The sequence below is a fragment of the Seriola aureovittata genome, chromosome 23, assembly GCF_021018895.1.
Source record: "Seriola aureovittata isolate HTS-2021-v1 ecotype China chromosome 23, ASM2101889v1, whole genome shotgun sequence".
NCBI lineage: Eukaryota > Metazoa > Chordata > Actinopteri > Carangiformes > Carangidae > Seriola > Seriola aureovittata.
In genome coordinates, this window is record NC_079386.1 from 15,158,054 (window position 1) to 15,174,412 (window position 16,359).

Sequence of the window (16,359 nt, forward strand, 5' to 3'; positions counted from 1 at the left end):
GTAACCATGTACATTTCTAGTGTGGGGTCAAGTTTATCAACGCCTCCTTGTAAATCTGCTGCTGCGTTTTCTGAGATTTGGGGAGAGTCATTTAGCCAAGACTACAAAAATCTGCAGAAAAAAAAAAACTCTGAGTGAGATTGAAGAGGCAACCTTCGAGTGTGGCTATTCAAAAACCACTTTAAACACTTTCACCATTAGATGCAGTCAGACGACACATGGTGCAACCAAGTTCATTTGAAGCATACTGAGGCCTTTACATACAGTATTCTCTCCATGCACAAGGTAAACAAAAAGTGATGAGCAACAAAAAGCAAAATATCAGTACTTGAAATTGACTTAACAACACAGACAGAGTTAAATGTATCCTGAGGTTTTTAAGTATGAACACATGACACCAGCTTCACACTTCAATAATTCATTTAATCTCCAAAGGGTTGCGCTGACTTTGTCTTTGTTACACACTGCACACGATAACACAATAAAACACCTCGCAACGTACAAGGTCGTGCAACATCTAGTCTGGCTTCCAGCATTGCGCACACAGTCTCGATATATAGGCTGTTCAGATCGGGGGGGTGCATTCACTAATGTTGACTTATGGAAAACTGTTGCACAAACATGGTAGAGTGTTTGGAATCATTTCTCAGCTGTCAATTTTCTTCTCAGCTTCTCAACTCAGCTGAAACTCCTTGGAAGAGTTTCAGTCCATTCTTGCTGCTTGAAAAAAAAAAATTACACAAACAAAAAAAGTGACATAAACCAAACCAAACAAACTATGAAATCATTGGTTAAAAGACCATTAAACATAGGCAACTAGTTTTTCATCCCAAAATGGCTTCCACAAAGGTGTGTTCCCCAAAACACCTTTGTGTTCATTTACAGCACAACGAACACTAATCAGATCAAAAGTAATACACAAAAATTTCACCCAAATATTGAATAAACACAGGCTGTACATGACATCTTTTCTGTGTAAATGATTCGTTAATAGTCTGTAATAACACTGGAGAATTTCTAGAACTTTGGCTTAAGGTTAGAATATCTTTAACATTGGTAAATTTTTTTTAAGAAAACTATTTCAATACCAATTGGTGTAACATTGGAAAGACATTTCAAAGACAGTGCTGTGGCAGTGGAATGACACATTAATCACATATAAGAACATCGGTGTTAAATGGGAGGTCTCAAGCTGCTGTGAGAGTAATTGTACAACCACTGATGTAATAAACATTTGTGTATACATCTCAATATATTTATCATTCTTTTATGTTTGGTTAGATATATTACATTTTATCAACACACTTTTGTCCGTATACATTTCTCATAAATAAAATATTGTGTCATTAAATCAATTTAAAAAAACAAATCACTCTTAACCACTCGAACTCTTAAACACACGCACACATACACAAAAATGTCTTTTTTTCCCCCCATTAAGTTTGCTTCTTCGTAAAGTGCAAGGCAAGATACAGTAAACTTTGAAATGTACGACATACAACAACTTTCGCAACTGAAGCGCAAATTAGCTCACGCATTCTCACACCCTTACACACACACACACACATTTCTCATAACCCACTGAACTCAGTACAAACTTGGCACGACACTACTAAAGCCTCTAAGGTGTAGAGCGTATAGCTGGCACACTATGGATACAGTAACACAATCCTACCAGATCTGAACATCTACAACGCCTCACAGTAACTCCGCCCTATCAAGAGTTAGCTCGGGTTAGTTCCATAAACGTGTAAATAACTGAGAAAATTAAGAACCAACCCTTTCAGTGAATGGGAAGAAGCACAGAAATGATCCTTTACATGTTTACAGCCTCACTCTTGGTTGTAATGTTCAATTTAAAGCTCCAAATAACTTTGTCCATCTTGACCAGAACTAGGTCAAAGTGTATTTGTGATGATGTTGATATGTTAGTGTTGGAGTTGCTCATGAAAAATCAACTTTAGGCAAGTTGTGTATAAAACAAAATACTTCTCTGTGGTTCTTCATAGTTCATACCGACCGTTAGATGATGGAACGAACTCCACCATTAGCACTCCGCACAGCTTACAAACATTTGTAGCTTCTATCTGACTCAAGTCTAGACTTGACTGGTAAACAATACTTCATTACATCTTAACAATTAAAACTTTTAAAATAATGCTGACAATAATCCACATTTTTGCTGTGTTAGCGCTAGATAGAAGTATCTATAATTCATCTCTGTCCGTTCAGTACAAAGTTAGCTTCGTGACCTGTTTAGTTTAGCTTATGACAAAGCACTGAAAGCAAAGGAATCAGCTAGCCTATCTTCATCAAAAGTACCTTCCAATAAAACATTTTTCTTTTTTTACCGTATATATATATATATATATATATATATATATATATATATATATATATACACACATTTTATCACCTGTAGTAAAAGAAAATCCAAAAACCAATTTGAAAACGTTTCCCAATTATTTCAGTTTTTTTCTGTTTGTTTGTTTGTTTGTTTTATTTTTTTATTTGTTGCTAAGCTAATCGCATCTCAGAGCTTCCTCTTTCTACCTCTCTACTGAGTGCACAAAGATGAAAAAGATATCTTCTTGTCCATCTTGACGTAATACAGCAAAAAGTGAATTTCCCCAAATACTGGTGTATTCCATAAAGGATCATTACTGTAAAACCTGGGTAGAAATTGTCTCTAGAACTCGTAAACGTCAGTATTTTAGCCGTGTCAAAACAGTGGCACATTCTCGTACTTGTCTTAGCCGTAGCTAGGGCAATTAAGATTCAGATATATGAAGTAGTTGAGTTTGTTGTAATCTGCTTGGAGAACTGTGTGGGAAGAAACGGTGTAAATCAAAACACTCTCGTGAAGTTTAAACGTTTCAGTTACATGTTTCTCCAGTGGTCTGTTGCAGTTAAACCCCAACAACCTGGACCGAGAAGCAGGTTAAAACAAACTAAAAATAAATACTCACAAATGCCACCGGCTGGAACAAACGAGCTAAAATTCACTGTTATGAGGCAACTTCAGTCCGCACTGTGAGGCGAAGGAAGGCTAAGTATGCATGCAGGGACACACAGAACAGCGTTAATTGGCTTCAATTATATGCACAGTGGCCGAGGAGTTTCTCAAAGGGGGAAGCAGCAAAGCCAGAACAGCTTCACAGATTACCATTGGGAAAATAAGATATACAAAAAAATAGATATATATATTTGTAATAACAGTAATGATAATAATAGCTTTTAACCACAGACAAGGCAAAAATCAAATGTCCACTGACTCTTATTCTTATATTACATATACAATCAAAAGTATGGCAAAGTAGGAGTAATACGCTGAGTAGCTGTAATGTTTTGTCAATGTTTCCTTGATGCTTCCTCCTTCTGTAAACACCCTCACCACACATTGCCAAAAATACCTTAACTTATTGAGTCATTTCATCTAGCGCTGTACCTTGAAATGATCCTCAAAAAAAGAAGTGAAAAAAAAAAAAAGCACAGTCGGAAAAGATTTTTTGACTCCCACACAAGTCACATTTTAGACCTTGATAACAACTAAGTGATGTACCGTACTTTAAATCCCACAGACGGATCTTTTCATGAGGCTGAAATCTAGATGAAATGACTCATCATAAAGAACATTATTTTTTGCAGCACGGCTGCATAGCCTTGGACCACATTAGTCACACAACAGCCTATTAAGAACCACTTTAGAACCACAACAATAGAACCTTTGTGAAATCATACAGTATATGATTTATCGTTTAACATTATCATTATTCACAGGTTAATACAAGTCCACACAAGTACATTCCTCAGTATATTTTTTGCAACATTTAAGATATTCTCCAGTTCAGTAGACATAAGGTTGAGATGTTTCAGTTTGTTCATTTTGTTGATTTGTTGCCGTTGGAGTTCTCATGGCAGTAGCAACAACAAATAAATACTCTTAGATAGTCTCGAGAAAAATCAAAGTCTAAAGGATAAGTTCAGAAATAAAACAATTAAAGTTAGAGAGAAAAAAATTAAACAACCGTAACTTATAATAATAGATATAAAATAAGATGGCCGCACTCGACATGCAAGGAGAGCACCACGTAAACACATTTCTTTGTCAAAAAAAAAAAAAAAAAAAGTTTGCGAGGAGAACGCCGTCCTTCCACGTCTCCCTTGTCCTCTGTTTGATTTGCTGCTAGCCACGCCCACTTCCTAGCTCAAGCAGGTTAACAGAACCAAAAGCACAACGCCGATGGTAAAGCGATGCGATGCAAAGCCAAGCCCCTTCAGAAAAAACTAGATAAAAACAAGAAAAAAAATTCCTCCCTGTTTGCGAAAAAAAGAGAACAAAGAAGTAAAACAGGGAGGAAATGGCATAAAAGTTGGGAAGATGGTTTTCCTTTTCTTCCTCACATCTCTGTCAAGCCACTGGGCATCATGGTTAGAGGGGAGGAGAACAGGTGGGGTGTTCCTCACCCCTGGTTTGCAGGGTAATCGGGGTGGTAATAAAGCACCTCATGCATGACTTCAATTGCCCGAGCAATCTGCATCACTGGCCCCACCTTTGATCTCCCAAGTTCCTGCAGGACAGAGAGAAAAATGAAATAAAAATGTCAGCCTGTGTTCCTTTCTTAACAACGATAAATAGATAAATATTACCAATATACCAAAAAAAGATGCCAAAGTCTCTCCAAAATGAATAGATTAACAACAAGATGGCTGTCTACTTCCTTTTTTAGAGTAGGTGCACTTTCAGAGATCGTCGAGATCATTACTTCCTGTTTTAGATTATAGTGTCAAACACAGTGAGTTTGTAACTGACAACACAAATAATCAAAAATGGATTAGGCTCTATGTAGCTGTTAATAACTGCCTGGATCGGGCCAAATCCCGATCCTGCTGTAGTTACGGCTGAACTTGCAGGGTTGCACAACACACTGAGTAGTTTCTGACAGCTGACATGATTACAATACATGATCACTAGGTCATGCTCTAAACAGCCAATATCAATCACTATGATCCCGATCCAGCAAATTGGATCAGTTCATTCCTACAATTGGAAAATAGTTTCCCTTTCTGGACAAAGAGAACTAATATGGTTCTGTTTGTACCATTCCTACACTGACAAACATACTGTGGCTTTGAAGCATGATTGCATATCCAATGCTGTCCTGATCTTTTACCTGAGAGAGAGCTGTTGGACTTCTGCTTGTGGAGCTTCTCTCTTTCCTTCTTCACCTTGGGTATGATCTTCAGCTTCATACTGCTGCTGCTCTTACTGCTGCCTCTCACCGAGTCCTACGAAAGGTGCAGAGATTGTGGAAATTGAGTCATCAGTTAGGACATAGCAGCAGAGGTGACACTGGCAGTGTGTTGGTTGTTGGATAGACTGTGATAATACAGTGGATTCTCTCTCAAACACATACACAAACAGAGACATGCAGTTTGTCTCCCCACCTCTTCAGAGCACTGCATGAGCGGACAAATCCAGTGGATGTCGTCCAGCTTGTGGAGCTCGGCACTGAGGCTGTTCAGAGTCGACCGCAGCTCCTCTTCCTGTGGAGAATCCGACTGAGGAGGAGGAGGAGGAGGAGGAGGAAGGGTTTTGGTTTGATAATGTCCAAAGTTCTTGAAAGGTTTATAAGCATAAATAGATAAACAATTGAGAAATATTTTTGAGAAGATCTTCCAGCTGTAAATTTGAAAATGCAAAATGCTAACATCTGCTATGATTTTTTTACCCAATCTGATGATAATGTACATTTTGACACCCTGCGTATAATATGCAAGCTGAAAGATTTGTAAACAGAGAACATCTTTTCATTATCTGTCAACAGTCGTATTGCAAATTCTTTCAAACTAAAGGTAATTTGCATATTATGCTAATGCACCCTGTGTCTAATCATTTAATCTTGTCTCTCTCATGTCAAGTTTAGGGAAGCAAAATGACATCCAGTGTTGAAGAGGCACAGAAGATAAAAGCAGTAAACGTTTAGCCCAATTACTAAAGTCTGAAAAGAGTAAAGAAGATGAAAAAGAAGAGCGCATAACAGCAGATAAGAGCAGCAGGAAAGTATGTGATGGTTTGCAGTAATGTTGCCATTATATTTGCTCTTCTGCACAAAGTGCCAATGTTAAAAAATGTAAATTTCTCTACTGGGTAAACAAAGCTATAGCAAACAAAAACTAACCAAAGACAATAGACAACAGAAACTGAAATGTGAGACTTCAAGGCTTGAATGGCTTCAGCAAAGATGGAGAGATGGGGAGAGAGAGAGAGAGACAGAGAGACAGAGAGAAAGAGAGAGAGAGAGAGAGAGAGAGAGAGAGAGAGAGAGAGAGAGAGAAAATAGACAATGGAAACAAAGGAAACAACTGAGAGAAGACGTGGATGAAATTGCAGAGCTGTACCAGTAGTTTTCCATCGAGCAGCATCTTGGTCTCAGCCTGGAGAACTTTGCTGCTGTTGACAATTTCCACTGCTGTGCTGCGACTCAGACACTGGAAATGAACAAAATGAGGATTTTTCATCATATAAGTGAAAGTGTCCAAAAACAAAATGTACAATAAATGGCCCAAAGCTAAGGATTCAGATGATGTACCACTTCATTTATTGCAGTCAGTGTGCAACATATTGCAGCAATGATTTTACAACAACAACACAAACGTTTAGATGTGACAGTTTACAAAAAAAAAAAATATCCAAAATTTAGAATATGTCAAAAAAAAAAAATCAAAACAAAACAAAACAAAAAACTTTATGAATATCCGGCCTTTCAATAGACTGGATTCTGCAGTTCAAAGAAAGATGACTAAATACTGCAACTTAGTGAATTTATTCTCAAACAAAGACAAAGATAACCAAGTCCTGAAATGAATAATCATATACAGACAAGATACATATAACCATGAAACTGTGAAATATTTAAATAAACTCTTTTTTTTTAAATGTACCTCATTATTATAAAATGTTTTGTGTCTTTTTCTCTTTTTTCCAAAGTGTTTTTATTTCACATCATTTTTTCCTAACGACTGTTTTCGCTGCTTAAGCTACCCAAGCCCTTGTCAAACAAGACAAACAGGAGAGACAGTTATGTGACTCTGCTTATTCAGCCCCCAAAACAGGCAGTCCCACAATTGTTTATTTAACACTGACACTTTTTGTAAAGTGGTTGAAAACTGCTGACTGGGAAAAACAGCGTCGTGAAATTAAAGCAGACTGGGAAAATAAAAATCACCTTGGAAATAAAAAATGACCTGCAGAAAAAAAATCAGTTACATTGAAAAGCAGTAGGATGAAATAACAGTTAATAATAGTTAGCGATTTCATTGTTATATTATATATTTCTTCTTTACATTTAATTTTGAACACTGTTGAGCCTCCATAGCGTCAGACAGGAGAGTCTGCTCTGTCCTTGAGGTGATGTCACCGATGCATTTCAGATTAACAGGCCACAAAATGAACTGCCTGTAAAAACTGACAAGCGTACTGCTGAAAATCTGCATTCTCCATTTCCTCAGTCAAATCAGCCCATTTGTCTGTCCCGTCTGTCCCCCTTTCCTCCTCAGTGTCTTACCTCAGGGCTGGACAGTTTGGCCTCAGTGAGCACCAGGGCGGTGGCGTTGACGGCGTGAGCCAACTCCTGCTCCACCAGCTTGTGGGTCTTGGCTGCCTCGCGAATCCTGGGGAGGATGAGGGAGGAAATCATAGACTTGAAAGCACTATAATTATTATTTCAACAAGCTGAAAGGGCATAATTATGGAGATTATTCCAACTAGTTATCTCTGCCTATTGATGGGACAAAAGCCCGATTCCTTTCTCCGTCTACGGTACCTCCTGCTGGTTCAGTAGATGTAGATGTTTGGATTTCAACTCCAAAATTATTCAAAATTGTGACAAAACTTCACAACTGCAACAGCTTTATTATAAAAACAGGGATGTAATGTCAACTAATAAAGTCAATTTGAAGAAATTCTGAAAAACCTAAACTTTAGGTGAGAAAGTTTAAGGTGAGAAAATAAATCCATCTCATATCATTTATGTAACATCGCCAAACATCTCCACATCGAGTCTTTTTATGAAATATCAAAGGGTGGAAATTACACCACGCATACTTTTTATTGTGCTCTCAAATTCCCCACATCAAATCTCTTTCCATTTACTTTCCCCGACCACAAGAAAACCCCCTTTATGATTATTCTTCAACTTCTGAGATAAGTTTACACATGTAATTAAAATACTTATCATCCTGAAAGGGGAATTTAGTTTTGCAGACATGATTGAAAAGATCATAATAAAAGCAGACAAGCTGAGACGAGCTGAGAAGACTTCAGAGGGACACAAACGGTTTGGAAGTGTTCAAAAAGAGAAATAAAATGACTCATCGGTGCAGCAGTGAAAAACTTTGCAAATAAGCGAGCTGATTGCAGTGGGATAAAATAATCCCAAAATGTGGAGCAAAATTCCCTTTTGACATCTTCAGATGCTGATCATCAAAGGGGAAGTTTGCTTTAATACACTGCGTGTGTACAACTGTAATAGTAGAAGTGAGTTACTGTAAATCCTCATATCAAGCATTTGAAATAGATTTTAATGAGAGAGAGGCCTTTATGCAAAATAACTTCCTGGTTGCTGTAACAAAACAACTAAATGATCCTTTGTCTCTCTTTAGTCTAATTCTTTCTTTATGCCAATTTTAATGGATTTTATATACTGTATAATTTTACAATATTTCAGTAAAACATCTCCCTTTTTTCTAATCTCTTCCTGTTTTAATGTGTTTGAAATATATTGACAGTAACAACAGAGTGATGTCATATCTAAACTCAGCTGGATTTAGCTTCTCTTTTTTAAATAAAATACTATTCTCATTCAGTAATTACACTCCAACCACATCTGCTTTGTCATTCCTTTCATTGTGTGTTAAGCTACCGTCAACAGAAGAGCATTCCAGCACATAATCCCTCCCTTTTCTGGTAGGCTTTTATTTTGAAACATGTAGAGGGAGTATCGAGTTTCACCAACAGCTTAACATCAAATGAAAGTTTTTACGATATATTAAATATATGGTAGATATACAGTTGCATGCAAAAGTTTGGGCACAGTTAGGATTGCCTCTTTGAACAAGACTTCAAACTTCACCGTGTCCAGCTTCTTACTTGTTGATGAGGGAGTCGGCCACCATGCCCAGCTGCTGAACCTGAGCGCACTCCTCCTCAGTCAGGTACTCCATGGACTGCTGGGAGTTTAGGCGGGGCCTGGTGGCACGGTAGCTGTCGATCTTCCTCTTGTCCTCCCACGACTTCAGCGTGCTCTCAAAGGCCTGGACGCACAGAGACAGGGTCTTAGTTTTAGGCATGAGTCACTTGCTAGAGAAACCAAATTCAAGGGCAACATGACACATTTTGTGTGTTTGTATAGACATATAAAGAATACTCAAGGTAGAAAAGTTTCCAGTAAACACATGTGGACTGAGATACAAGAGAAAAAAACTATTTTTAATCTGTAAATCTGATGGGATGAAGGAATGTACAAATTTTATTTAATAACTTGTCAACAATCTCAACCAGGATGAAACTGTACTGTCACTATTTGAGTAAATAAATGCCTCTTCTGAGGAGGATAAAACCGGTGAGCCAACATCTCGTCTCTCTGTGGTACTTAAGGAGGGAAACCATGGAAACAAACTGCCCAAATGTGCTCGGCTCAGGAGAGCTCTCAAAAGGTTTGAGCAGAGTGAAGAGAGAGAACAAACACAGCGGGTTCGAGTGTGATTCTAGAAATCCCCAGAATAGAAAGAGTCAACAACACGGGCAGAGAGCTGGAGCCTGGGAGTGGATTTTCAGCTGCAATATTTATGAAAGGAAGAATGTTTTGAGCCAGGACTGTTGTTTTTCATATGCATATAACAGACTTATACATATGCACATGGAAATGTAGTGACACACAGTTCCCACACACACATTTCTATGCTGTAAAAATCAATTTTTAGTTGGACATTACCCTGTCTCTGGTGAGCATCTGTGCCCGGTTCTTGTGGATGATTTTGACGATGCCGGGCGGCTGGATCCAAGCCTCTCCGTCCACCTGCACGGGAACCCCCTCCTCCCCCAGGATGGTGATCTTCACCTGACGGCACTGAGACGCAGCAGAGTGGAAAACAGCACTTGTCAGATGAGACGCCTTGTTTTTTCTCACAGAGTCCTTTTTTTTTTTTTTTTTTTTTTTTTTAAACAGCTATTCCCTGCTTGACCTCCCGTGTCCTCTGCTGTTGGACATTTCAGAGTTGGTATATCTGAACCATGTGACTCCTCTGCAGGCTCAGAGTCAGCAAAGTGCACTGGAGCTTATTTCCAGTAAAGCAACAGAACTGATTATCTGAGGTTTGCAACCCAGTCCGTCACAATCAATCAACTTATATTTCTTCTATTCCATCCCCCGAAACCTTTTTCTAAGTTGTAAAGTTCCCGTTTCCCCATTGTGACGTTTTGCTTTAACGCAACGTCTATTAAGCTGCAGTCCCCATACCGTGTCTTTGTGACTGAAAGGGAAACGATTGTTTGTCATTTACTTCAAGTTTAGAATAAATAAATACTGGTGCATCCAAGTATCTTCTCCGGGTTCTGATTTTAATGCTTTTTAAGACGTCAATAAATGAAAAATAAGTAAATAATAATTTCTTTTACTCAGACTTTTGTTGCAAAGAGACGCGAGTCTCAAAATACAAATGTCTCTTTGCAGGAGGGGGAGGAACTTGTGAAATGTTTTAATAAAACCGACTGTAGCTGTATGCATGCGAGGACGTGTGTGTTACCTGCGCAATGCGGTGGTGCTGCAGGTTGATGACTCGGGACACGGCCATCTGCATGCTGCCGAACACAGCCACCACCTCCAACTTCTTATCATCAAACGACGGAGCCCCGAAGTTCTGAACGTAACGTGAAAGATGAGAGCGAAGAACATCAGCCACATCACTTCCAATGTGCTCGATGGCATGTTTTTGTTTTTTTTTTTTTTAAATGTGTGGATCAATCTCCTGAACACTCACATTGTCCTCCTTGGTCCCTCCCCAGAAGTTGATACCACCTGCGTAACTGGGGATGTTGAGCACAGCCAAGCCCTGCAGACTCGGCAGAGACATGGGAACGCCGTCACACTGAAGACAGGAAGTAAGAAAAAAATACGTTCAGGATGTGAGAGGAAAACAGCTGATGGCTATTTGTTTCCCACAACACAAGCAGCTACATTCTGTTCCTCATTTGTTCAGAGAAATCAGTGTGTGTGTGTGTGTGTGTGTGTGTGTGTGTGTGTGTGTGTGTGTGTGTGTGTGTGTGTGTGTGCGTGTCTCTCACCTCCAGCTGAACTCTCTGCTCCAGGTTCTTGTACGTCTTCTGGACCAGCTCTTTGGTTCCCAGTACCCCGTACCACATCATGTTTTTGGTGCGACTACTGCAGGAGGAGACGGGAGGGAGGAACCAGTCAACGCTGTTTTTGTTTCATTAGATTAAAACTTTATGGATCAGAGAACAACATCAATAAATAAGGTGGAGCTGAGTCACTGCAGCTGGTGACTGACTCTTTCAGTGTTTTCTTTATATGAAATAAACATCTTTAATTTTTACTTAAGACAGAAACATAAGAGTCTCCCAGATAATGTACGAACTTGTAACGACAGGTTTTTGCTGTATAGATGGATAGATCTAAATATTACAATACCCATAAGCCTCAGGCACTGTTGCCATGGAGAAACAAAACACAATGCTATAATTGTCTCATTAATTTAGAAATTGTATGAACACAAAGCTCGTACCTTAGACTCTCTCTCTCTCTTTTCTTTTTTTTATTTTTACATCAGAGAATCAGATATGTTGTAACACGGTTGTTGATCTTTTGTTCTGATGATTAAACTGTTGAGTGAGTCACGTAACACTGTCTCAGATGTCTGGGGTTATTTCTTCTGACTAAACGAGCTTCGTTTTCAGTCATCACTCTTTCTCCAATATCTGTCATTTTATTCAAATCTCACTTCCTTTATTCTCCTGTTTAATATGTCTTTTATCTTATTTTTATCTTCTATGTTTATATCATCTTGTGTCGTTCTTATATGTCGTCTTAATGCCTTTTAGGGCTTGTTGTAAACTTGCTCTGCGTTGCCTTTAAATGTTATTTACTCTCTTCTATCCATTCATTACCAAAGCATCGCTAGTTACCAGCAGCCTGCTCTCTTCATTTTACACTCAACAAGCTTCAAAAATCACCAGCATTATTGGGAATGTTATGGGCTGATTCGTTATATATATATTTAAACAGATTTAAGTCAAACAGAAACTGCAGTACTGAGATAAATATGAACAGAGGAGATAAATATGTGTTAAATGTGTTTTCTAACTATGCTGATCTTAGGTGAAGAAAACCAAACAGGCATTAATATTAGGTATTCTTTCTCACGAGAGTTGTTGAATCACAAAATTTAACAGAACTTCTCAGTGTAATTTTCTGTGTGTGTGTGTGTGTGTGTGTGTGTGTGTGTGTGTGTGTGTCTTCGTACCTGCATTTCTTGGGGTGTTCATCTCTCTTGTTGTTGAACTCCAGGGAAATCTTGGCGTCCAGGCCGATGCCAAAGTAATTGTTCATCACACACTTCTCTGAACATTGTCTGCAGATACGTACAATATGGATTATTCATTCGAACATCATAGAGCATTAATAGAGGAGCAGACGAGTGTACACACAGACTTACACAGAGTCCTCGTTGAAGGTGACGGTGTTGAGGCTCTCTGGTTTCTCCAGGACGATGGGCGAGGTGGGACTTAAACCTCCTGGACCTGGAAGGAGGCATGATGGGTAAGTGAAGTGTCTTCCAATTGAAAATTGGTCTGATGAAACAAATGTCTTATAAAATGCCCAAAAACAAAAACAGTTTGTTTGTTCTCCACGGGTTATTCTTCAATCTTCAAACCTTTTCTGACAAAATACAGAGGTTTGGGTTTTTAAAATACCGACAGTGTTTTTCCCAAAATGTACAAATAGCATTTTGGATTTTGTCCCTTCACTTCACATCCCTGCTGAGACTGAATGAAAGGGACACTTACGTGGCTCAGCATCCTTCAGCTCCTCACTGTTTTCTCTTTTGATGGAGGACGAGGACGACATCCTCTGGACCTGCGTGTGTCGGTTCTGTTCGTCCACCACTGAAATGATGACGGCGAATGATCGGTGATCTTCCCACAGCACAATCATGTTAACGCAATAAGCCCGATTTGATGCTTTATATAAAATGACACCAAGGTCAAACGGCTTTCCTCTTACCTTTCTCAGCCTGTTCGATGATCTGCCTCAGGGCTTTCTTCAGGCTGTTGGCCCTGAGCATCAGCTGCTCCTTGGACCGGTATGTTTTGCCCTCTGAACCCGACTCACCGCCACTTTCACCGGGGCTGGAGCCTCCGCTCTCCTGGCTGGGCACTGAACCTGCTGGCACCACCTGGATGAAGGTAGATAAAGGGAAAATGTCTTCTTCTTCACTGCAGAACAATATCTGTAAAATATCCTCTGGTATAATCCTGTTAAGCGACCTTTTTTGTCCTGTTAAGTGACTTCCTCGTAAGATTTCTTTCACTTATAAGAGCAGTGGGAACCCTGCAGCATCACCAAAGCAGCAATATTTAACCAGAAAATGTCTCATCATTTATACATTTTTAATCTTCCTGCCCTGTGGAGCCCTTTACTGGTGTGATATCTTGTCTTCCTCTTATTTCTCACAACGGAAAGCAGCATTTAATATCAATTTATCAGATGTTGGATAATGAAGTTATCCATATTTTATTTATCAAATATAAAATATACATAGATGTTTGATTCAAAGCTAAAGTTCACCTCTTTCCTTTTATTGAGCAGGAGGAAAATCATGAGGATTTAAAAACTGTCTTATGTTTAAACTGAAGAGGAAAACTTTATTTCCTCTCTGAGCTAAAAGCATCGAGTTACATACATTAATGAATAAAGAGCAAAAAAATGTATTCATGCACACACATGGAGGGAAAAACCAAAGCTTTAAAAAAAATGATTGGATTAAATAGATTTTTACCCTATAAAGGTTTTTTATTCTGAATATTTTTAGAGGCTTGAAGAAATAAAACCACCTCACATTTAACAAGGAGGCGGCAAAGGTGAGAGAAATGTAAGTTTTATGGAGAAAAAAAATAGGTTCGGCACCACTTCCATAAATAATATCTGTCAATTCTATAGTAAATAAAGAAACAAACAAATAGCATCATATTAAACATAGACTGCACTTTAAACAAATGTGATATATACATACAGTGTTCTATCAGTTTAACTTGCTTTGTCATTATATTGACTGCTATCCTTTGTAAGTGTTGCTATTGCTACATAGCTAACGTTAGCTTTAACAGCTGTTTACCTACCAGTTTTGCCAAGAGCTTCATTTTTGCATTTATGCTATGTATCAATAACAAAACTTACAAACAGCTCCTTTAAAAAAATGTTTGTGTTAGTCATCATTTATCACCTTTTCCAGGAGCCTGAAGTAACATTTTGTTTCTCGATGTCAATTGTTCCGGTTGTATTGTGATTTTAATCAGCATGTAAGACCGCATTGATTGCTTTGACTATTACATATTGATTATAATTGGCATTATTACCTGGGCTTCCGCTTCCTCGCTTAAGGCCTTGACGAGTGAATCAAGCTTCTCATTCAGCAACGCACACTGGGACAGGCACAGAGAGAGATTATTATTGTCTGTGCTGCTCCCTTGCTCAGCTCAGAGTCAAATGAGAGGCGTGTAAATACAGCACACATCAACGCTGGGCAGAACATAACTTAAATTCTAAAATCTGTGCGATGACACCCGAAACCAGCGTTAAATCAATACCCGCCGTTATTCAGCACACAGAGGTCTCATATTTACAGAATCAATAGGAAAAGATCCCTCTGGGAATCAATAAAGCACTGCATTATCTGGAGAAAGACGGATAAACAGGATGGAACTTGGAAGCGCTCTGACAGGGGAGTTTGGTGGAGGCTCGAGCCGCCTCAGCCAGGCGAGAACATTTTCTCTTTCCTGGAAACAACTCACAAAAGCCTTTACAAAAAAAAAAGACCTTGGTAAAGCACTCCCTCTCTCAGCATGGTTTTCTTCGCAGTTTCAAACATGTAGGACCTGCTCGTGACAGACAACTGCTCTAACAATATAGTTTAAAACCCCTTGAAATCCAGTTTTCCCCTTTTTTAAAAGTAGCTTTTAATGTCAGACATTATTTTGCAATCTCTTTTCCTGCAAATAACAATACTAACCCTAGCATTAAGATGTGATCTCTGTCTGGATAAAAGCACATGTTAATGCAGGTGTAAATGCATGCAATCGGCTCATAGACCAGCAAGTTAAAGGTCACCTAACTCCACCTCTTGCTAGCTTAAAGCTACTAGCAGTAACAGTAGCTTGCAAGTCTTAACATTGCTTTCTTTGACCTGAGACGCACCGTGTTTGCTGACAAATCCGTGAGACCTACCTCACTTATTTGTATATTGAGATGACGATGTAGGGGGAATCAAGATAATGTTAACACGAATTAATACCAAGTGAACTAGAGATGCAAAGGCCTGTGGATCCAGATACAGATCACATATTAATACCAGAGTTAAATGGGGTTCTAAAGGGTATGAACTGAACCAAAATGAGCAAGGAATCAAAGGGTTAAGAGTTTTCTGAAATGGAGAGGCAGAATTTTAGCCAGAGGAGTGACTTTAACCCAATTTTTCCACTCTATCCTCTTTGACACTCATGTTCAGCATTCGAGCTTCAATGTCTCTTTCACATTCTTATGAAGAGTCGCATTATTGAATAGACACAAAACACAGACTGCCGAAGGCACAAAGGAGTGAGAGAGGGAATGGTGACACTGAACCTTCAACACAACTATTTCTGTCTCATTCTCTCTATCATGTACACACACACACACACACACACACACACACACACACCTACACTTACCCACTAGTTACTGTTATACAAGCGCTTATATAATACACACAATTACACACAGAACCATTTACCTTCTTTGCCATCGCATCTGCCTCCTCCTTGTTCTCCGTGGCTCTCTCGTACGCCTTCCCCACCTCCGCCACAAAATCGTTCACCGTCCCACACAGGAACCTGACGGAGCGGTGGAGAGCGCACACAGAGGGACAAAGGAGAGGAGGGAATGAGAGGAGGTGAGGGCGAACGATAACGTGATTAACGTTGAAAATGAAACATTATCAAGTTAAAGCGTTTCAGATTTGGTGATTCACTGCGCAGCCGCTGTGTTTGGAGATTAAACACACACACAAACACACACACTCCTGTTT

General features: G+C 39.1%; 1 protein-coding gene across 4 annotated transcripts in view; it reads right to left on the reverse strand.

Annotated features, from left to right (window-relative positions):
• Positions 1–402: 402 nt before the first annotated feature.
• The window catches only part of si:dkey-172j4.3 (diacylglycerol kinase delta), a 76,450-nt gene continuing 60,493 nt past the window's right edge, over positions 403–16,359 (reverse strand). For 3 of the 4 annotated variants that reach the window (XM_056369813.1, XM_056369812.1, XM_056369814.1), the window contains 16 exons: positions 16,066–16,165; positions 14,654–14,719; positions 13,302–13,473; positions 13,085–13,183; positions 12,733–12,817; positions 12,541–12,648; positions 11,345–11,441; positions 11,041–11,148; positions 10,807–10,920; positions 9,996–10,130; positions 9,152–9,315; positions 7,569–7,674; positions 6,403–6,492; positions 5,449–5,619; positions 5,175–5,289; positions 403–4,571 (listed from right to left, as the gene is read on the reverse strand). In XM_056369813.1, the coding sequence (XP_056225788.1) occupies positions 4,519–4,571; positions 5,175–5,289; positions 5,449–5,619; positions 6,403–6,492; positions 7,569–7,674; positions 9,152–9,315; positions 9,996–10,130; positions 10,807–10,920; positions 11,041–11,148; positions 11,345–11,441; positions 12,541–12,648; positions 12,733–12,817; positions 13,085–13,183; positions 13,302–13,473; positions 14,654–14,719; positions 16,066–16,165 (1,783 nt within the window). In that variant the 3' untranslated portion in view covers positions 403–4,518. The remainder of the gene's footprint in view (positions 4,572–5,174; positions 5,290–5,448; positions 5,620–6,402; positions 6,493–7,568; positions 7,675–9,151; positions 9,316–9,995; positions 10,131–10,806; positions 10,921–11,040; positions 11,149–11,344; positions 11,442–12,540; positions 12,649–12,732; positions 12,818–13,084; positions 13,184–13,301; positions 13,474–14,653; positions 14,720–16,065; positions 16,166–16,359) is intronic. The other variant, XM_056369815.1, reaches the window with a different exon arrangement.